The following is a 24,129-nucleotide window of genomic DNA, read 5'->3' on the forward strand; positions in this document are numbered from 1 at the left end:
GCTTCATTACAGCTTAAAAGGACACAATTAGCAGGAAAGAAGGCCCTCACTATAATCTGTTCATAATACAAATGCAATGACAAAATCTCTTTTATGAGAAATTAAGTATCCCTGTTGAAGTGATGGAAAAATGCCTTCTAGTATTGACAGATATATTTGTATACATGTATGCAGTATTTTTTACTTTAATAGTCTAGTTTTATCTTATTACCACTATGCACATCTTTCTTTTCCCCCTCATTGGACCTGTGAATGAACATTAAAAAGTAAGGATTATTTCATACTAACACAAGGCCCCCAACATTCACACATCACAATCAATGGAATGGAAGGAGCTTTCTGGGAGATATGTGTGTATTTCTATGCATCTCAGTAGACGATGACGAGTCTGAAAGCTGGGGGGGGGGGGAGGGAGTGTTTATAATTTGTTTTGGTAATACATGAAGAAAAATCTACTTTTATGACATGTCCTGACAAAGCCTGCTTTCACAGTCATGATAATCAGAGATAAGACTACGCCAAGAAAATATTTCTAGGCCATGTGAGCGAAAATCAATACCAGAGTAAAACTAGCTCACAAACATGTTTGAATTATTGAAACTGACATTACAGAATTGAGAATTGAGGCAAACTCAAATGAGATTGGGTAGAACAATTCCCCTAGTTTGTTTTATAATATTATACTAATAAATTAAATCAATTTAAAAAAGAATATGTCAGACAAAAACCTAAATGGAAGAAGAAACAACAGATCAAAAATAGGATATGTTTGGCACAAAACCTGCTGTTATCTAGCCAGATGATTTCACAAAACCAATGAGCCATTGTTTACGTATTGATGAATACTTTTGATGCATGAAATCACCTGTACTATGCTCTTTTGCAAAAGAACAAAAGATTGTAAATGATGTCTGCCAATAAAAGAGGTAGATTACATTTTCACCCCTTAAGAGGCAAAGTCATCATAACATTTTCATTTTCCTCTTGATTGTTGTGGTACATGTATGTACATACAAAATTCTTCACTTATTAGCATGCACAAAACACAATACCATAAACAGGCCATTTTACAGTTTGGCTGAACAGACAAGATTACAGATAAAAATTGTACCTTTTGGGTCCCCCCTGTTTTTGGTACACATTTAGTTTGATAACACCACTGATTTTCCATGTGTTCTAATTCTTATTCATACCACCCCTGCATATTGTACATCATACAAGATTAGCAGTGACTTACCATGAATTATGGCCTACATATTTGGCTCATTAGGCCATCAATATGAGGCTTTTGTGCATAAGCAGGAGAAATAAATCCAAGCAATCTCACCGTTTTTAAAAAAGACAAGATACAACTAAAATCCCTCAAAATTAGTCTCATATTTTACTCTCAAACCCATGTCTCTTCTCCCAGCTTTTTAATCTAATCCTCAAGCAAACCAAAACACTAAATCTCAGAGGAACAGACAAAAAATTTACACAGGACTACATGTGATGTATGAATGTATGCCGGAAAAGCATCAAGAAAGATCTTGCTTGCTGCTGTTTACAAAAACAAGAATTACAGTATTTCAGTTTAATACATAGATAATGAAACTGTTTAGTTATTGAGCAAAATTTTCTCTGCTCCAGCACTAAATCGTTTGACAAAATAAATGACATCTTATCTAAAACAATTGCTAAGTTGTAAAAGAAAAACTGGTTGTTGCTGTTGTTTAATTTGGGGGTGGCTTCTCACCCCTTAAGTGCAGCAATAATATATGATAGGCACTATCCATGCAGCACATGTTTTTATTCATCACTGAATTCCTCAGATTTGCCAACAGCTGCTAACTTTATGGCCACCACCAAACCACAATAAAGTTAAAAAAAAAAATTGCAGACATTGCTGTGTTATACTATGTAGTGAGACAGTTAATGTCTGTACAAGGATTTTTTTTTTTTTTGTCCCAAGGGATGTGATTTTTTAAATGACTTTTTTTTAAATGAAAGCGATGACATACTAGGCATGTTGCTAAGGCAACTGGTATGCCTCGACCATATTGCATTATTCTGCCATAGCTCTGTTGTACATCTTGTCAGTGTGAGAAAACAGTTTCACATGATGGGCACAAAAAAAAAAAAAAAATGACAAGACATGAATGAACATACATGTCCACATGATGACAAGTTTCATTCGGATATCTCAAGCAGTTCCTAAGTTGCTGTCCACAAAATGGACTACACACAGACAGGCAGACATACTCAAGGACAAATGGACAGACGGACAACCCCAAAACATGTCTCAGGCATTGCTTCATGGTGGAGGCATTAAAACTCATCAGCACATTCTTGACGTATGCAAGACATTGCAAATATCCTGTCCATCCCACAGGGTGAATAAAAGCAGATGGATACACATTGAGCGCAGTCATACCAGAAATGTAGGCTCAAAGGAAATGGGAAATATAATGATGGTATACATCAAGAGCAAATGAGTGAGGATTCTATCAAAAGAAGATGATGCCAAGAAAACACATGTGATACATCACAGGGATGTCAACTCAGATGGCTTTCTTACATTCCTATATTTAAACTACCAATTGTAAAATAATAACAGGTCTTGCCAAAGCTTACACAGATATTGTTTATATTGCACTCCTTTCATTCATTATAATATTGAGGACTAGCTAGCTGATTTTACTGTATTATTGTCCCATAGACACCTGCCCATACAGACACAAGACAAGTTAAAAGAGACCACTCTTATAGAGGGTTTAGTGTCCAGCTTTTTCCTTTGTTCATTTTGATGTTGTTTGTGCCTCCACAAATTTATTGAGAGTTGCAGTAATGATAGCAAAGGTAGAAGTATTACCAGTAGTAGACTAAATAATATTAGAAACATTTTCACTTGAGCTTCAATCTGCTCAAAGATACATGTACTTCTGTACAGGGAGGTGGATAAGCTCTTCCACCTCCCTGTTCTGTACACACTTCATGACAGCAAGCAATGGTCAATCCAATATGATGTGTAGGTGCCAGGTCTACTGTATCCATTAACATATACACTGGAGAGAAAACAAACGCTTTTGCTCCATCGCTAATTCATTATACTCTTGAAAACGACTGCTGGAACGAACAACCTGGGCAGTATGCACAGATATGTGGATGGTCAGATCCATGACCTCATTTGCATATATGTGAAGACTCAGTTGCGATCAACTGTGATAAGTTTGCACTCTCATTGGCACATGTGAGCTTGATCCACAAGAGGACACGCTGGTTGGCAAACAGCACACTGGCCATACGTTGTGCGGTCAAAAATTGTGTTCCACCCTGTCCAGGCCTACTTGTGCTCTATCCTGAGAAGCTCGACTTCAAAGATGAGTTCTGAATTGGGCGGGATAGTAAGCTGACGTCAAGGAATACAATCTCATGTTCACATGTGGCATTTACATCATATTGGACAGCACTGAATGTGTTACTGGAATACATTTCATGAGCTATGGATACATAATACACGCCTCAAAGAAAAATGCAATAAGTGGCCCTGAAGAGGAGGAGAATATATTACTGTACAGTTGAACCTCTTTATTGAGAGAGGTAAAATATTACAAAACCCTCTTCATATAACAAGGTGATTTTGCAGGTCCCAACTGTTTGTATTTCCTTGTTTCTGTACTGTAGCATACATGTAGTAGGAGAACTGATACAACAGGGTATTGTTTTGGTTTTTAGGGCCTCATTATGATGACATTCCACTATATTCACATCAAGTATAACCATCCTATATGCAGGGTTCCACACTAACTGTTTTATTTGGTGGCCCAATGGGGCCACCAAAATCATCAATTTCAAATTTTGGTGGCCCAAGAGAAAAATTTGGTGGCCCCCCAAAAACAATAAACTACATTAAAATTCCTGGGTGTTTTTTTTTTGATAAGTAAAATATTTAAGTTTTATCATAGTAACAATTGGAAGCTGGACATATCTATTCATAAATAAACCTTAACAAACTCGCAACACTCACTCTCAGGCACTCATTCAGTCCTTTTCATCCATCTTTTAAACAGATTTGACTGCTGAATTATGTCAAGACTAAGTATGAATATTCATTGACAGGCATATGGGTTGCAACATCTTAACATAAATAAATGACACTTTTCAAAAAAATTTGGTGGCCCGAGGCGGGCCACCAAATTTGCCCTTTTTTCAAATTTGGTGTCATTAGTGTCGAGCCCTGACCAATGATATATTGCATTACACTATTGTACAATAACTTCAGTCCAGTCAATGGATGGACAATTTCAAATTTCTGGGTTCCCCCTCCACTTTCGGAGGGCAAGACAATAGCTACATTTAAGAGCAAGCAAAGAATGTGATATAAAATGTAACTGTACAAAGCATATCTTTTGAAAGGATATACTCCTGGATAGCCCATTGTACCATAACCAAAGTCAGGTGAACACGTAAGGATTGCCTTTTCTCCGACTGTCATCTGCATGTGATAATGGAAGAACACAACATAATATACGTTGTAACTTGTGTCATCACACACACAAAAAAAGCATTTACTCCACGAGGATGACTAATATTCTATGTAGACACAAATGTCTGGAGTGCATGCAGTCCATTAAAATTTAACTGAAGGTTTAGCAGTCAGTAACTATGGCACTGCTTGATCGATTTAGGCATGTAATGTGACAAATTTTGTATTTCCTGCAGAAAAAGTATTTTCCAGTATATTCTCAAATGCATTCTTGAAATGATTTCTGAACAGTGTTCCTTCATGACAGAAAAAATAGAGAAATACAAGAGCTCACAATTTTGTATAGCACCAGAGTTTATCTATTCCAACAATGGCAATTGACAATGAAGTAATGACTTTGGTAACACAGTATTGATTTTCTTTGTTTTGTATCGTTTTGTTCTACTGTGAGATGCATTTTAATCCTTAAAGGGCGGGGGGATGGGGGAGAATCTGCCCCCTCCCAATAATTCAGCAATGCGGCAATGCGGGAACACCTCATCATGAAGCTTCTTGACTCTTTTCTTTTTCCAATACTCAAGCAACTTTTAAGACCAAATTTGCAACATCCATGCCTACTGCTATGAAGAAGCCACACCCATTCTCCTACATGCCTTCCACCAAATATGGGCCCAATTTGTAACTTTGTATACATTTCCTATAGAAAACAGTGCTCTGTCATGAAAGTCATAGAAACCTTATTTTCCCCAATATCTATTGATTGATTAATTTTATGCTAATCATGGTAGAAAAGTGGTGAGCACAATTTTCGATGAAAAAGAAAACAAACGAAAGTGACGAAAAAAAAACAAGAAAATACATATAACGCAGGACAATATACATATGAATTGAAATTACTTTTGGAAGTGTTTATGATGAACAATATTGTTGAATACATCTTATATGTCAAAACAGGATAATTCAAGCCAAATATAGACTCCCAGTGCTTTGAATCAGTGTTCAGTAGATTAAAATAAGATCACAGGCTAAAGTTGCAGAATTTCACACAAAGACAATTAGAAATTGAAAAGTGAAAAAAAAAATGTAACAATTTTCTAGTAGATTAGGGACTGTGCAGGCCAAATCAGCCCCTTCCCTTCTTTGCTTTAAAGATCATGCCAGATGTACAACAAAGTTATGATGCATATGTACGAGGCTGCCTTTTTTTTTTCATTTTTTGCTCTCCTCAACATACATTTTTGAGATGTGATGTTTCATCACGCAAAAAGCAAAAATATTATTCTTCATTCCGATAGCTCTGTCAGCATGAATGTAATATAGTACAGAAATGCCAACCATTCCTTTTTTTTTCATGAATAGCAAATGGTTACAAGTACATGGGCACAGTACAGCCAGCCAGTCATACTGAAAGTGATCAGTTGAAGTTGTTGACAGTAAATGAGTGACTGAATGCACACTTGTTATCTGGATAAAGTGCACACAGCAAAGTTGTGTGTATTGTAACCGTCAGACGGATGCAATGGTGCAAAAGTACGAATTGACCATAATCCTAGCATGGGAGTTGCCGTAAATTGGTGAAGTCAGTAATGCAATATTCCAAATTCCTCAACACAAAAATTGCACATTTCAAAGCGACATCGTGCCAAAGTATTTTTATCTCCATATCACATAATTAATGAAGATAAGTTTAAATCATTGCTTAAAACTTATCTATCAACTCAATCTTAATTCCGTTGTTTTTGTTGTTATATATGAACAATATAATTATTGGTAACTATATGCTGTATTCTAATCAATTTTTTCTGCAATAATGTGCTAAGAAATGTCAGTATTGGGCCCTATCAACATGTTATTTATCATTACTATCATTATCATTTTTTTATGAGCAATCAAACAATCAGACAGCTATAATCTTTTGAAGCGTTGTACACGTACAATCTGACATGTGTATGGTTGATGGAGAGAGTTTTGCAGCCACACAGACTACATTACCTTTGCAATGCCTTCGTCCATTCCTTTGACAACCTCCTCTGATCCTAGAGTGAACTTCAGTGGCTGACGATCTCTTGAGGAATCAAAAACCTTGCCAGATTTAAGTTTTCCTGAATTTTCGAAACAAGCCATATCATAGTGATTTGAGTACAAAAGAAAACATTGTAACATCACAGAAAAGCAAAGCAATTGGCAAGACCAGTATTAATAGATCTGATATAAGTGGTTGAATTAATGTTTCATCTGTACTGCTAGCCATGTTAGACAGGTGGCCATTATCACCCAGTCTTTAATAGTTTTTCAGGGGGAATTTTCAGTGGCCACATATGACAGGTGGCCATAATAGACAGGTGGCAGCTAAGGCAAGCTTGACTGTGCTTTGAGGTAGAGTGTTTGGAAAGATTTCTGTATGTCCCCCCCCCCCCCCCCCTCCAATTTTGTCACACCACTCTACACTTACCACGCCCCTGTTGGCTAATGCATGGAATAGTTCCCTGGCACCACTTGCCAAATGTGCATGTGCATGCATCATGCATACATTGTACCCACATTTGATGCATGCATCCCTGCATAAGTTTAATAGCAAAGGATAGGGTAGCGCAGAGGGGTATGGCAAAGTTGGTGGGGGGGGGGGGATAAATGATTTCAACTAAAAGTATGTAAACAGTAAATTTATGTGAATATGATCATCTTATTATTGCAAATATTGTAATATTCTCTTTGACCTTTGCAGGATGAAAACACATCTCTTCCACAATCTGTGAATGCACATGTCAGACAAAATTTGGTTGAATATGCATGTTCTACATACAATAACATCACATGCATTTCATTTTATAAGAAACTGAATTGGTTTGAGTGTATGATGCATGTAAACCTTTGGAATCAACAACCGTAACAATACTATTTGTGGAAAGTCAGATTTAAAATTAACTGCATGTACAATGTATATCCCACTATCCTCTCTAGTTATACATGTACATTGTAGATGTTGTATGACTTGTTCTTTTTTTTTTCAGTGACATTAAGAACTGTAGTTGTCTTCTCGTACAATGTTGGCAGCATTGAAACTTTAATAATTGATAACTTTTCTATACAGTGCTATGGTCAGATTTTCTTCAAACTTCATTGATGTGTTCTACTAACATGACTAATGAGGGGTTGCTGCATCCACTCAATCCTTTGGAAACTCAAGAGCACTTGAAAAATGATGTTTATTATTAAAAAATTGACATATTACAACTTACCAACATAATGAACAACACATAACTGCCCCTTCTTTGGATGTCTGTCCCCTGTAAATGCACAAACACAGATATAATTACATAAATACAAAACTGTGTCAATATGTGGCTATCCTGGGTTTTAGGGGACTAAATTATTTTATAGGCTTAAAGGGATGGTACAGTATTGGTGGAGATGAGAATTGGGGCTTTTAACTTTTTGCGAGATACCAAGAAAACACATATATGATATAGTACAGAGCATACCGTTTTAAGAGGAATTTAAAGTTTATTTGATGAAAATCGGGTTTGGAATGGCTGAAACGTCCAAAAACAAAGTAAAATAAAGCGATCGTAATAAAGTGTGGGTCCCACACTTTACTAGAATCACTCGTTTTGGGATATCTCAGCCATTTCAAAACCAATTTTCATCAAATAAACGTTGAATTCCTCATAAAATTACATGCCCTTTCATATTTCATAAGAGGTTTCTCATTATCTCACCAAAAAATGTTAGAAACCTAAATTAGGTCTCAACCAAAACTATACGATCCCTTTAACTTCAGCACAGCCCCTAACCTCACCCGGGGGTGCTCCTTTACACTATGTCTATAGTTACACTGTCATGGGAGCGCCCTGAGTCAACAGAGCTAGAGTGGTATGCGTGTACGACTCTACGAGGAAAAAAGAAACACAAATTCAAGCACCTCTAAAAGTGTCCTATTTTACCGGCAAATGTCTTACTTTTAAAGTACACATACTAGACCTAGTATGCATTCTGTACCAAGATATCTAATTCATGTATTTGTACCATTTGTGGACTTGCTAATTTTCAAATTGAACCATGGTCTTGAAAAGATGTTTTTCTTTAGTTTGAATTCATCTCCATACCTCCCGTTCATTCTTTCTCTTTTGATGCGACCTTTATTTGCGTGGCGTGGCACTTTGTCTTTGGGCATTGGCGAAATGCTACAGGTATTTACAGCCTTATTTAATAACACTGCACTTTTCGCACACTCAATGATTATCACTGTAGAAACCTACGGTAGATAGACTAGACCTAGGTCTATTAAAATGCCGCTGCACGTATTGTTTCTTTGTCAAGTAAACGCAGTCATATCACACCTATCCTGAAGAGTCTTCATTGGTTGCCTGTACAGGAGCGTATTCGGTTTAAGATACTTCTTTTGGTTTATCATGTTATTGAGGGAACAGCTCCTGATTACAATGTTTGTTTGTTTCGTCAATACCAACCTTCACGAACTCTTCGATCCTCAACTTCAGGTCTCTTACATATTCCGTTTTCTAGGAAATCTTGGGGGGAACGAGCTTTCGCTCACGCTGGACCAACACTGTGGAATTCACTCCCTCGTGAGCTGAAAGACTCGAGCTCTATAACATCTTTCAGGAGTAATTTAAAATCCTATCTGTTTAGCAGTGCATTTTGAAGACCAGTGTCTTTTGAAGACAGACTTTCATGTCTTTTTTTTCTGCTTCTTCATCCTTCTTCTATTACTGTGATGTAGAGTAAAATATCCCGTTTGCGGCAGTTTAAGCATTGTTCAGGGTTTTTCCAACTTGTAAACAAATCAGGCAAATTATTTTCAACCATTTCATATATCATAGACAAGATTATTCATTAACGCAATTGTTTTCATGAAAGAAATTTACCATTGACCAATGCAGTTTTCATGATTTACCAGGGCAAAACCCGGCACAATTTTCGCCGATAAGGGCGATATGCGACGTAATATTTCTGCTTGCGGCACGATGTACAATCCTTATGCAATACGTGCGTGCTCCGCGATCTTTAGCTGAACGCCTTCACATGTCTCGCGAACATTGCGTAAGCGCCAATTCCCATTGCGAAAGCACGTGAAAATAGCGTGCGCACATGCATTGGCCGCAAACAAGTTCGCAATTCTGGCGGTGTTGTTGTCTTTCTCGTGTTTTTCTCATCTTTTTTCGATGGTAACATCCACTTTCCGAAAAAAATGGCGGCCCACATCGGCTCGCGAAAGTTCTATTTTACGTGAGGATATGTTTTCAAAATCCATGAACATAGAGAAAACGACAAAAAATCCAGTTTCTTGGACCATTGTTTCTTAACTGTTATGTTAAGAAGTACCGAAAATTTCAATTTGGATGCGATATGTTGTCATTTACTGTAGGGACGCCGAACGTCAAGGACATAGCCTTCAGAAATTGGACACCCGCTTAATTACGTGTTAATCAATCCGCACCATCTCGTAACCCCGCGTACGTCAAAATGAATGAGGGGTCAAATTGCATCCGCCGCCATTAAAAATGAAATGAATCCTCATAAACTTACCACAAATTCTACACGTTCATCTCACTTTCCTACCCCGATATGCAATTATGACAAACTTTGTACATTGTAAATCATTATTACGGAAAGACTTGCCTAAACATGATGTGGAAGACGCAGAATATTCCAAAATATATCCGAGTACATGCTGACGGTTGACCTTCAATCGATGACCATGCTGATTAAAGTGATTGCGCAATGCCTGGCCCCGCCCTCCCCAGGGGCCCCGTGTAATCCTAGTAGCGGGCGCCCCACACCTTTTCACTTCTTTGGCTGGGGCCCTGTCGACGGTACATCAAAAAAATCCAATTTGTAGTCGAAATGACAGACATTAGTCCCCTTTATTTATCTTTTCAGAAACTTATTAGATTGTTTGCTTTGATAAGGAGCTATACATAAAAAAAAATGTAGCACTTTTACTGTTGATAGGACGCGTTAGGAACATGTATCCACATTTGCAAAATATTTTTTATGATTTTTTCCATTCGGATTGGGCCCCAAGGGCCTTGGCGCATTTTTGCGCAAAGGAAAAAACCCTTTATTCATGAGATGATGTCATGCAGGTTCTGTTAATAGGCGGAGCTAACGCCGACTGAACTCCGGGGTTTAGTCTTTGGCCAAGGCAATTACGATAATTATACAAATAATACACAGGTGAGAGTGCGTCAATGAAGTTGTAGCGCACTCAAGGGTATTTACAATTGTGAAACATGCACGATCGAGGCGAAGCCGAGTGCATGTTGCACTACATTGTAAATACCCGAGAGTGAGCTGCATCTGAGCCACTAATTATTTGATTTATGAAATGGGTCGAAAACTAACAGAATTTTTCATGTACCTTTGTGGGTCAATACCAGTCAGCTACATGTAGCACTCGCTCAAAAGTCAAGATGTCCGAAGATGTTCGTCCCAAACATTTACGCACGTCGCACTCGGAAATCCCGCACATATACGTAGGCCATCGCCACACATGTTATGCACAAGGAAAGGCCGGCTGGCATGGCACGGCAGCCAGAACTAGAAATGAATTAAGAGAAAGGTCAATGACAATTTGACAGTTGACAATTGACAATGACAATGACAATTTAATTTATCTCATGTCACCCAATCAGGGTATTGGAGATAACCATGTGAATTATACATTTGAGATTACATATCGAAAAAAAAGAGAAAAGAAAAACGATATGAAAAAGTACAATGAAGGTACATAAATTTACTGGGGAAAAATGTGTAATCTTATGCAATGAACCAAATAACCAAATAACGAAAAGTTGTTTAACTAGAAGTTGTTTACAGGATTGACAGCGCGTACTAAGTAGCGCGCGACGCACTTGTAACATCTGCGCATGCATGTATAAGAAAAATCATGAGCGCACACGTGACTCATTTCAGCGCTTCCAATTGGCTACATTCTTGAATCCATTATATAATGCCATATATTTTCCCCATATGCGCACGCGTACGCGTACGCACGCTATACGTTACACACGTTTACCATAACGCTACGGGACAGCATGCAAGGCTCCCACCGTAAACTCTGTATTCCAATTTAAATGATCTCTCCTTTAAGAATTCTAACCAAAATTGATCTAATTGTCAAATATCTAACAAACTATTTTCATCTGCCTTGCTTATAAAGAACGCAGTACCTGTTGTATGCAGGTACTCGTATTTGATCGCGTGTTATCCCCACGCACCACGTCGGGTTTGGTTTATGCTGTAAAACGAGGAATTTTCGCGTGCACTTTAATTTCGCGAATTTCGCGAGCGCCAAGATTCGCGAAATAAAAATGCACGCGAAAGTCCTTGTTTACACTATATGCATTGAACGCCAGTGGCACTTCGCGAAAATTTCATACCACGAAAAAGGCTGTCGATCCAATTCGCGAAAAATTCATGCCGCGAATATATCATGTTTTACAGTATACTAAGTACGTACGCGTACGTGTACTCTATGAACAGGGGGCATGTTCAGTGCTGTAAAGCGATCGCGCTGTGTGCGTGACTGCTTGGACGTGGCCTATATAGTATGACATGTATGTTATTGAATTAAACTGATATGTGCCTACCTTTGCTTACTTATGCAATAAACATAGACTCAACATCACATAAGCCCATAATAAACTAGAAAGAATTGAGGTTGTAAAGCTATACTCTCATTACGATGTTCCAATCGTAGGCATATATTCCTGTGACATATTGCCGAATTTGCATACCACGATTACCAGTATAATACGGTACCAACTTCATTCATATTCGAGTTTGAACTTCATCAGGATTTCACAGTTAATTGAAACTTCGTGATATTATAAGTACAAAGAACATTATATGATACGAATAAATGATACTTCCAATGGAATATAGCTGTGCTGAGTTTCCCGTTGACATCAAGAAACCACGCCGTGCAACACATTCGTTCTCTCTCGATCCCGCACTCACGATACACCTCTGCCTCTCTTCTACTGGCAGAGCAGAATTAATCCGTACCAACTTCATTCATATTCGAGTTTGAACTTCATCAGGATTTCACAGTTAATTGAAACTTCATGATATTATAGGCCCATTCTCAGTAAAAGCGTTCAAATACGGAATTTTGGTGTCGCCGACATTCCATGACAGTTTGCGGTTCCCTGAAACCTATTAGATACTATTTAAATGTTTATAATATATCACGAGGACTTTATTTGTTAAAAATAAACACGATCAAATGCGGTTGTCTGCCTTTTTGTATAAAATTTTGCTGTTAAACTTCGTTAAGACCCCCAAAACGCAGTGTCGCCGGCTATTTCAGAATTATGTTTTATTGCTCCTCTCCGTCCACAAACATACTTTCCAAATATCATTTTCATGGACGATGAGCATATCATATGTGCTAATCACAATACTCAAAAAGTTCCAAAACTTTTATTGACTTCTGTTTTTATAGCCTTTTGAAACCTGTCGCCAAATTCACCGCCAGATACGTTACCAGTTTCTTTAGTGTTACAGCATTGCGAAAATAACAAGACTATGCAATGACCCTGTGTATATGAAACCCTGAGGATATACTTCATACACTGCAAGTACTTAGATTTTTTGTGCAACAGCTCTTTATTGAGAATACTTTACAATGTTTGAAATATCGGTTTTCTACACTTTTATTTGGACAGATACGTTACATACTTTTCACGCCACCCACGGCGACAGATATTGCAATATCAAACAAATTGTATATTATACATTACTCCTCGGAATGACGCATCGATTCAACATTAAAGTTTAGTACAAGTGAGAAATATTTGGTAGATATCGCTCTCATAATAATATGATCGACCATATACGTTACCACAGATACGTTACCCCAGATACGTGACCGAATTTCGCTCATTGGTCTTGTGCTTTCTGGGGATCAAATCTGGTCAAAATTCATCCCTACACATTACATGCTTCGTTTTGTTGGACCTCAGGATTATATTCTTACACCAAAAGGACAGAGAGGTGAAAAAGAGCAACACTTCCACATGATTTTTCTTTGTGCGTCAGTGTCTCACAACTTAATGCCAAGTTTTCCGACAGATACGTTACCACATAATCAAAATGCTGAAAAGAAATTGTAAATGGTTTTACAAACAAATCGTTGTGTGCTCATAAACTCCAAAGTTCTATTCTATAAAACCCAGCCACTTTCACATTCTATGCAACAACTTTGAACGTTTATTTTACAAGACGAAGCTAAGATTCAGCATATCAGTTTTTGCTTTTCAGATTTAGCAGATACGTTACGTATAATTCAGGGCACCCACGGTGACAAATAATGTTATGTAAAACAAAGTGTTTATAAAATAATTCTGCATAGAATGACGCTTCCATAAAAAATTAAAGTTATGTTCAAATGAAGAATATTCAGTAGATATTGCTCTGTAACTTCACCGACAGATTCATTTACGGTACGCCAGATACGTTACCAAACTTTGAAAGAGTAAAAAGTAGTTTATGAAACGCTTCCGAGAAAAGTTCCAGTGTTCTGCTGCATATTTATTCTAGTGTTTTTCAACACATGAAGAACTACTCAAGATTCATTGATAAGTTGAACAATTATTTATTCATTTTCATTAAAAGGAATGAGCCAAATACGTTACCATAGGTCAAACAACTGTTTAGCACATCGAGTTCATAGAGACTGTACCTACTTCCTTCTAAGTGCCTGCAAAAATATATATTTTAAACCTTGTTTGCATTATCCATCAAAACTTAATGAATATTTATAGTCAGATGGATAAATACATTCAGACGTAAGATGAGAATATTCTGTGAATGAAGAACTCAGCTTTCACATTTAGGGCTCTTTTCCACTACATTTCATAGTTTAAATATTACGTACAATGTTTAAAATGGTTAATTTGGGCTTACATTATTCATTTTTACATCAATTCATGAGGCAAATGATTAAACAGGTGATATTTATTAATTCATACACAACTAAAATTATTACTTATATCTTACCAGATACGTTACCAAAGGTGATTCGATGTTTTTCAATAGTTATTTCCCCGGGAAAGCAATTCATATTTGTTTCCTGTGGAAATTCCAGATCGGATCGTTCCCTTTGCATGATTTGTGGGATTCGAAACTTTATTTGTAAGCGAAATTTGCAAAAAATACAAAGTGAATCTTAAGGTTATATTTCATTTCAGCAAAAAGCATATTTCAACCTACCACACAGAAATAATTTCTACCAATTAGCAAGGGATGACAACATCTTTACCTCTTGAAAAATCCCAATATCTTTAGGGGGGACAGATGTCTTTTCCTGAACAGAAATTGGATCAAAACAATAAATTTAATTCAGAATTAGGAGTCCATTACAACATGTAAATTTGCGGTAACGTATCTGATTGGTGATCAAAAATCATATATGATGCTCTATTTCAATTCATTTTTACTCAATGAATGGCCATCATTTAGAATGTTCCACTTTTTGTTTCGTATTTGACCGGTTTTGAAGTTTCCGAAAACACATCTTTGAATGTATTACTTTGTGGTTGATTTTTCGGTTTTACTCACATGGAATTGAACACTTAATCTGAGAATGGCCCTATAAGTACAAAGAACATTATATGATACGAATAAATGATACTTCCAATGGAATATAGCTGTGCTGAGTTTCCCGTTGACATCAAGAAACCACGCCGTGCAACACATTCGTTCTCTCTCGATCCCGCACTCACGATACACCTCTGCCTCTCTTCTACTGGCAGAGCAGAATTAATCCGTACCAACTTCATTCATATTCGAGTTTGAACTTCATCAGGATTTCACAGTTAATTGAAACTTCATGATATTATAAGTACAAAGAACATTATATGATACGAATAAATGATACTTCCAATGGAATATAGCTGTGCTGAGTTTCCCGTTGACATCAAGAAACCACGCCGTGCAACACATTCGTTCTCTCTCGATCCCGCACTCACGATACACCTCTGCCTCTCTTCTACTGGCAGAGCAGAATTAATCCGTACCAACTTCATTCATATTCGAGTTTGAACTTCATCAGGATTTCACAGTTAATTGAAACTTCATGATATTATAAGTACAAAGAACATTATATGATACGAATAAATGATACTTCCAATGGAATATAGCTGTGCTGAGTTTCCCGTTGACATCAAGAAACCACGCCGTGCAACACATTCGTTCTCTCTCGATCCCGCACTCACGATACACCTCTGCCTCTCTTCTACTGGCAGAGCAGAATTAATCCGTAGCTGCAAACCTTTCTGTTAGAAGTGTTAATCAGCATAACTTACTGCTAGAAGACCTGCCATAAATATGAATATAGATACAACATAAACAGACTAAAAAATTGAATGGTCTTCTTACCAACTGTCATGGCGACATGGACCTTTTTCTGCGGAAGAGAGGAAGAGATTTAGCGTGTCACAGTACTCTATGAATAGAGCGTGCCTTCTGTTTCACAATGCGATACTACGTGGCGTGGCGTGGCGAGGGACATTAAACAGAGAATGGCCTTGTTTTGATCACGAGGAGGAGAAAGGCCTCCTGGGTAATATAAACAAAACCGAGAGAGAGGTGAGAGAGAGAGAGAGAGGGGGGAGAGAGAGATGGGGTGGGGGTGGGGGTGGGGGTAGATTGTGTGTTGTGCAGCAGTGAAAGAGTGAGCTCTATAGTATTAGTAAGAGGAAGATTGAATTGAAGAAGAAAGCAAAAGGAGAAATTGTACTGCAGAGATAACAATCCATGCTTTCCTTCAAACAACATATCTTTTAGTGTTCATGGTTATCTATATAATCATTTCGTTTTATTTCAGGTTATAGGGCTATCATACTTGTTATCTTAATTTTCATACAAAATGATTCATTGTGTCATATGATTCTGTTATGTTTCTGTCACTATTATTTTTGGAACGAAAATAAAAGATTACTCATACTACAACGGTATAAAAGGTGAAGACATGTATTATTTTATGTCATTTCTCGCGTTATTTCAGTGTTGTGTCTCGTGTATGATGTTCGGAAATATTTGATTGTGCATTGTGTATTGTGATATAACTCATGCATCTATGTTGACAATTATTTTGTACATTGGCGGGTGTAGGCCTACATGTATCTTTTATATACACCTGAAGCACTTCAACTCAATATTGATACGCAGCTTACAGCTGCGCTACCCCTTGAGCCCATAGTGTTCGTATTTTCTATGGCTTTCCAGCCTCTATTGCGATAAGAAGTTAAGACGCTTAGGCTCAATCTTAATTGGTCATAAACTTGACCTCCCAAGCACACAACAAAGGCCTCTTTCAAATTTTGTAATCCCCTGTTGTTTGAACCCGACTGCTGGTAGCCTTGGCGTGGGAACTATGTTGTCTTTTGCGATAACCTGGGCTTGAAAAGCTAGCCGGAATGCCATAAGTCAGTATACTAGTACTTCTCGAACGCCAGCGTGATAGGATCACCAAATCTCTAACCTCGTACATATCAAAAGTCGTTATATGCAGTATCAAACTTTTCAAAGCCTCCAACATTGGTAAGCTATACGTGTTTCTTCTATTTTGCATTAACTTGTTGGGTGTGAAATAAGTAAAATGATGATGTTGTATCCGCTTTCAGTGACACGATGCTTTTATTATGTTTGAAGAGTTTCACATGAAGTTCGAAATTTCCTGCTTCTTGCTGGGATTTCTTCGTCATCAGAATTAACATTCAATACATTATTCTAACGTCTTGATATATTACAACTACGGTGTATTTCAATTACCCTTAAAAACATCTTGAAGATGAACTATGCAATTTGTCTTGTGTGAAAGTGACATTTCCGGCGTATATAAACATAAATAACTTTTGCGGTAACTTTACAGTATGTCGGTCAAGGTTGATTATTCTGTATGATTGTGTGTGCTTTTGTCATGTCGGTATAATTTGGTAGTAGATGGATACATTTTATATTGAAATGAGAAACAGTGAGTTAGCACGCATAGAAGCAGCGTAGTCTCATTGTAGTGGTCAATCCTTGTTAGCGTATACACATCCCTGATGATTACATTGTTTTGAACTTGCAAAATAGTATTTTAGAATTGGTCTTTATTGCTAGATTCGTATATATCTTCGTTTTCAAACTTGATATCGTGTGCTTTTTATCTGTTTGTTTCATTCCAGAATTTTATTTATTGTCCTTATGTTCACCTGCTGTTCTTCGACTTTTTTTCCGGCTTTTGTTGAACCACTTCGGAGTGATGAATTCGTTTCGCGAACTCTAGATAAGTTAAACGGTTGATTCATCAGGTTCTTTTGTTGGATGTTTTGTCGTACATGACCAATACTCCTCTTTACGCGCTTAGCAAATTTTAATCGCGTATAAAGCGAAGCAGCCGAAATAATTATCGTTGACTCATATTCAAACACTTCGAATTCGGTCTTTGCGAGAAAATGAGAATGGTAAAACGGTCACTAATAAGTCTTGTAGTTTGTTTGTTTTTTCGCTGAATTCCCGTTTCGAAGCATATTATTGTTCGGGGTTTTTTTCAGAATAATTTAATGTTATTTCGGGCGAATATGTTTGCGATAAAGCAGTTCAAAAATGCGGAGGTATGACGCTGAATTGTTGCTGTGGCCAAAAATTGGCTGATACGCAGGTATAGAACCGTGCATCAAGTTTGTTTTTCATGAAGCATAAATTGTGACTAATTCCGGTTTTTATTGTTGTTGTTTGTTTGTTTGTTTGTTGTTTTGTTTTTGTTTTTGTTTTGTTTTGTTTTGTTTTGTGTTTGCTGTTGTTGTTGTAGTTTTGTTTTGTTTTTGTTTTTGTTTTTTTTTAGGGGGGGGGGGGGTTATACACCAACAAACAACATCAATCTTGGTTGAGCGCACTTGGGAACTGCCCCCAAGGCCCTGCCCAAGCCCTCTTTTCATCCCGTAGGATCAGGCGAGGAGTTAGTTCCTGCATGGTTCCTGTATTTATTGTCGTATGCTTGCAGGTTCATGTGGGCAGAGAGGTGACTGTTGCAGGCTCTTTTCTTCACATTACTAACATCTTCCTTCTGCCAATCAGAGTCTGTGACTTTAGCTTGTTGCTCTTGGCTCTTCGGTACCAGTGGCGTGTATTCCTCTGCAAGTCAGCTTCAATGAGCTTCGTAGGCCGTGCGATGTATTAGCTTCTGTTGGGAGATAAGAAAAAAGGCGGGAACAATGATGCGGTCATACACTAACATGCATGACAAACAACACACACACACACACACACACACACACACACCCCTCACACACACACACACACACACACACACACACACACACACACAAGGAGAGAGAGGGAGAGGGGGAGAGAGAGAGGGGGGGGGGGGGGAGCACACTCCTGCACACACTCGCTCGTCATCAATCTCTCTTCACACATCAGTCTGTTATCTTCTCTTCCTCTCTCTCTCTCTCTTCCCCCTCCCCCCCCCCCCCCCCTTTCTCTCTCCCTCTTCCTCTCCAGCGGCATTGTTTATAAACCTCCCTGGTTTATATTACCCATCAGGCCTCTCTCCCGCTAGTGATAAAGGCAAGGACTCTCCCAAACATACGCCATTTTGTATCTCCCATGCGCTTGCCACGAATATTAGAGAACTGACCTGAAGCGATCCAAGCAGCTTTCATCAGAAGGGATTCAGATGTTCTGGGCGGCATATGCAATTGGTAAGAAGACATTTCAGTTTTCTATTCCGTTGATGTTCATACAGTCATGTGATGTGTATTATGTCAGTATAGTAAGTTATATCAGGCAGTTTTCTGATCATAGAATAGCTTGACCGAAGATCGGTTCCTGTCTTGTTCGTTGTTGCCGGGAATTATGTTCCGGCCCGGGCGGGGAGGCATCACGAAATCCCTTCCTTCCTATCTGAAGGAGAACCGTAAAAGTAAAAACAGACAAGGAAAACAATTTACAAAATCCCCCCAGACAGACGGATTTTTCCGCGTACATAGATTCAAGACAAAAAAAAAAATCCGTCTTTGCGGAGTTTTTAGTATTTTTTTTTTCCATTCACGGCTCTCCTCCGCCTCCTTTACTAGAGTAGAGGGGATTGTATGAATGAAGCGAGACGCAGCATTCTCCGCGGACGGACGGAACATTATCCCGACGACCAGGTACAAAAACGATCTTCCGGTCAACAGAGATCAACACTGTTTAATACGCGTACGGGCTATCCATCTAATTCCAAACGTAAGATGTTTGGTATGTAATAGCCATTTATAATCATGGATTAAGGGCTGGAATATTAAACACTGACAAATAGAAGTGATGCATATGAATCATAGTACACAATGAAGTAGAGGTTACTAGTATCCTTTCTGAGGGGAAATCTGCGTGAGTTCACGTATTATTGTTTGTTGGTACATTGTATCACCAATGTCCCATGCAATGCTCACTCGAGATTATTGGAACCATGGCTTGCTCCTGTTATTAGGCTTCAATGTGCTGGTCATGATAATTATACAAAATAAGCAAAGAAATCTTCAACCAAAACAACCATTGTTAAAGACGGAACTTGACTTCAGTGCATATTCAATGCAGCCAAAACCTAGTTTGCAAGCACAAACCCTTGTTGGTCGTATTAGGAGTCTGCATGTGCCAAGACTAATACACGCACCATTGCACTGCAGCCTCTCCCAAACACAGGGCCTATGGGACAGTGCCGAAGTGGTGCATATAGTAGTCTTGGCGCAGACTCCTTTACGACTAACAAGGGTTTGTGCCTGCAAACTAGCCAAAACCGGGATGATTTTGTCCCCTGCCTGAGCTATCCCATGCTAAATGTATCGGAAACGCTGCTCCGCGCACGGCACCTGTTGTATTAACGGTGTCAGAATGATCAGCTCCACCCTTCCAACTTTGATTTTAAAAACGTTTAAGATATCCCATAATGATTCATATGTGTTGTCTGTTGTACACTAATCATCCTAACATTTTTTGCAAAAACCTGAAATATAAAGAGATATCAGTATTTTTCCTCATTAAACTAACTGTTGGCGGTTTTATAGTCTGGAAACTTTTTCTGTTGTTCACATTTTGTATGTTTGACCAAACTTACATAACATCGATTATACCGGAGTTTAAATTTTACAATAGTTATTCTATCCATGCATAGTTCACATCTAAGAAGTATTTTGAAACACTAATACCGCGGGGTTTTTGTTTCATCTGCAAGTAGCAAAGCCACGATTTACGACCATTAGATCAATACAATGAATGAACACCAAACATTTTGTCCTTCCCCCATTCATTGTTTGGAATTGATGTTGAGTCTAATCCCCCTTAATGGATGTATACCTTCTCCATGCCAAAACTAATCCCTGTTCAACTTCAAGACCCCGCCCCATTGTCATCTTCATTGTATGTTGATCATTTTTTGTGTGTTTGAATAGGGGCTGTATCGAGTGAGTCGTACTTTTCAAGTGTATATGGGATTTGACGCTCGAAGTTATACATGATATATATTATTAGAACTAGAAGAGATTTGATTAAATACTTAAATAGTGAATGTGTGTATCAGAAGTCATTCTGCAGCGTAGTATAGGAACCTGATTCCAATACACAACAATAGTATTCGAGATTAACTCATTATACGCGATAAAAGGAATTTTTTTCCATATTGACATTCTTTTGCTTTGATAAGCATATTGTGTGAAAAACAAATGAAGTTTCGTTCCAAAAATGGAGGAAATAGCTGTACACTCGCATTAGTATAACTAGTATTCCCCGATCCTTTGCGAAATCAGTTTGCATTATATATATATATATATATATATATATATATTTATTTAATTTATTTATTTATTTATTTATTTATTTTTTGGATAAACTGTAGATATCTCAGCACATTAGCGTTTCCACGACGATCTGCCATTGGAAGCACAGACGCACCAGAATTCATCGCCTGGCGGGAGGATGGACTGCCCTCCGTAGCCTCATCACTCCTGCTGCCGTCAGGCCCTGGCTGAAAGTCACACCCTTCAAGGCGAGATGACAGGTCACAAGCGAGCCGGAAGGACGTGTATTAGTTTGCATCTATAGGCAGAGTTATAACACATTTCAATTAGGGTGCATTCAAACGGTATTACATGCATATACAAACATATTCTTGTCTTCCTAATAGATGTTCTTTGTGAAGAGTGAAACTAGATGTACAAGTATATAGGCCTAGTCATCGGCGATGCTGATTTTAATGATAACCAAATGCTGACACACGGACAATTTAATCAAAACATAGCTGTGTATTTTGGTTGTTATCCATGGAGGTTACTATGAAACGTTGAATTGTCACACAAGTCCTACTCAGAAATTATGATTTTTCAGACTGATACTTAACTAGTAATAGAAGGCCTTATTACATGACTATATAAGTGCAGATTTCAATATAATCGTTCTTCATTATACCTCCCTACAACGAGGGTAAATATTGAGGCTGTTCATATCGCCATTATCGTTTCATATTTCTATCTTGTGAAGAAAGATAGATGGAGTATAGTGCTAATTTGTCACGTGACAAGATTTAAAAAAAATCGAAGTTCATCTAGCTGTAATCAATGTTAATGTTGCCATCATATCACCAGTTTCATCTGTCGTTTCTTGTGAATAATATAAAGGGGTACGGGGCTTGTGTAACAGCACTGAGCAACTCGTACTAGCTTGGGGCAACCACAACTCTAAATATAGACTCGATACTGTCAAAACCATGTTTGTACTAAGGGAAGCAGAGGAATAGGTCAGGAGGAAGTAGAAGGTGAGGAGAGAGGAAAAATTGGACGACGGAACGTCTTGCTTGTTGACTAAAAATGAAACTTTCGTTACACACACAGCTAGCTGGCCAGTCAGTCCGGAAGAATGACGCACGCACGCAACACAAGCACGCCGATGCGATGGACGGAGGTACAGTGAGCAACGGACCCGATTCACCCGCACACAACTGACTTCGGCCAGCCTGACAGCGAAGTAATATGGTGCTTCGTACGTGGTAGCTTTGCCCGTGAAATTCAACTTGAAAATTTGATTTAATTTTCAGTTTGAGCTCGTACAGATATAGTTCAACTGTAAACAACTCATGACGTGTTACATTTGGTTCTTCATATGGTTCTTTCTGACCATATTGATGATTTTTCTTGATTCGGTCATCGTAAACCCGTCCGTAGTTAATACTGCTGATGCACATAAACCAATGCGCTTACACTTGCGCACAAGTCCCCAATCCTTCATTCCGAGCATCAGGTGTCACACTCTGGAAGGGTTCACGATTAACCAAATCAAGAAAAACCTTGATCTAGACAGAAAGAGATCTTTTTATGAACCAAATTTTGCAAGTCATAATACGGCAACGACTAAACAACATCTGCACTTATTCAAATTGAAATTGCTCTTCATTTTTAAGTTGAAATTTAGGGGCAAAGCCACCACTTACGAATCACCAAGTCCTATCGCTCAACAGTGTACAACACACATCTGCAGCCGGAACATGCTTCACGTTTGACTCGCAGTTGGGTTACTACTACGAAATGAAGATTAATTTTCACATCCACCGGTATGGGCTATAAGTTTACGAGAAAGGTCGGTATAAAAGAAGAAAATTGCCGATCTGGAATACTTGGTTACAATGAGGAGTGAACTGTAGGTACCGAACTATGTCAACTAATCTTAATTAGTATTGCAGAAAAGTAAACAAACGACTTCGATCAAGATCATTACCTGACATAGCTCCGCCCAAAAGTCACGTGAATTGGCCAAATCTGAACACCGATCTCGAGCACGTATGCACGCGCGAAATCTAATTAATATTCCAATCATTTGGAGCGAAACTGGTGTCAGTTTAACTCGGAAATTTACGCTTTTGGGGAAATTTTACCGTGAAAAAGACGAATTTCGGCAGTTGGAACGCTGTTGTGTACACAGGTAAGGTATCATTTCTGTAAAAAGATTGTGTTTTGAAAAGTGTCCGGCAACCCTACATTTAGGTGAGAAAATTTCACTTTCGTCAGAGATCGTGCCCATTTTATCGGTTGATTTTTGTTGATTGCTAGTGTGTTAGTATATGTGTAGTGTGCATGTAACAGTGCAATGCTGTGTTTAGCTGTATATTACTGTGTATGTTGTACCTGCCGCGAACAGCTGCACGGCCGCTTACTGACGCAGTTACTCTACTTGTATTTTCAATCTGTTTGCTTTGATGTACAATTGTAAAGCGCCTTGAGCATTTAATCAAAGTGGAGAACGGCGCTATAGAAATTGTATGTATTATTATTATTATTATTATTATTATTACAAACGTTAGATAGACCAATCAGTGCGTAATGACTGATAGCGACCTGTACTTACAGGAAAGTGCGTGTGTAGGACTGAGCTCATCCCCATACACGATGGGGAGGTTTTTTTGTATTCTATTATATTATAGGGCAGTTTCCCTCAAGAAAGTGGACGATAATGGACGGTACTTGTCACAAAAGACGGCCTTACAAATTTTACAGACACATGTCTTAAGATACTCACCGTCACCAGGCTTAATTGTTTGAACTTCGACACCCATCTTGGCCTTGGTCAGGATCTCTTTCCCATCAATGGCTCGACGTACAATGTACCAAAGATCTGAGTATACT

The 24,129-nt window shown here is 38.2% G+C and overlaps 1 protein-coding gene and 1 long non-coding RNA gene across 2 annotated transcripts; both read right to left on the reverse strand.

Annotated features, from left to right (window-relative positions):
• Positions 1 to 1,953: 1,953 nt before the first annotated feature.
• LOC139733753 (peptidyl-prolyl cis-trans isomerase FKBP1B-like) lies at positions 1,954 to 24,093 on the reverse strand. Its single transcript, XM_071644557.1, has 5 exons — positions 24,023 to 24,093; positions 7,705 to 7,752; positions 6,458 to 6,567; positions 4,401 to 4,474; positions 1,954 to 3,383 (listed from the first exon to the last, which is right to left on the reverse strand). The coding sequence occupies exons 1-5, from the start codon at positions 24,057 to 24,059 to the stop codon at positions 3,323 to 3,325; spliced, it is 330 nt and encodes a 109-aa protein (XP_071500658.1). The 5' UTR covers positions 24,060 to 24,093; the 3' UTR covers positions 1,954 to 3,322.
• Positions 10,212 to 15,950, reverse strand: LOC139733752 (uncharacterized). Its single transcript, XR_011711119.1, has 3 exons — positions 15,872 to 15,950; positions 10,848 to 11,026; positions 10,212 to 10,290 (listed from the first exon to the last, which is right to left on the reverse strand). It is a non-coding gene; the product is annotated as an uncharacterized lncRNA (long non-coding RNA).
• Positions 24,094 to 24,129: the final 36 nt, after the last annotated feature.

Source organism: Diadema antillarum, unplaced genomic scaffold, assembly GCF_040938485.1.
Source record: "Diadema antillarum isolate AM-2024a unplaced genomic scaffold, OU_Dant_1.0 seq00000490_RagTag, whole genome shotgun sequence".
NCBI classification, from domain to species: Eukaryota; Metazoa; Echinodermata; class Echinoidea; order Diadematoida; family Diadematidae; genus Diadema; species Diadema antillarum.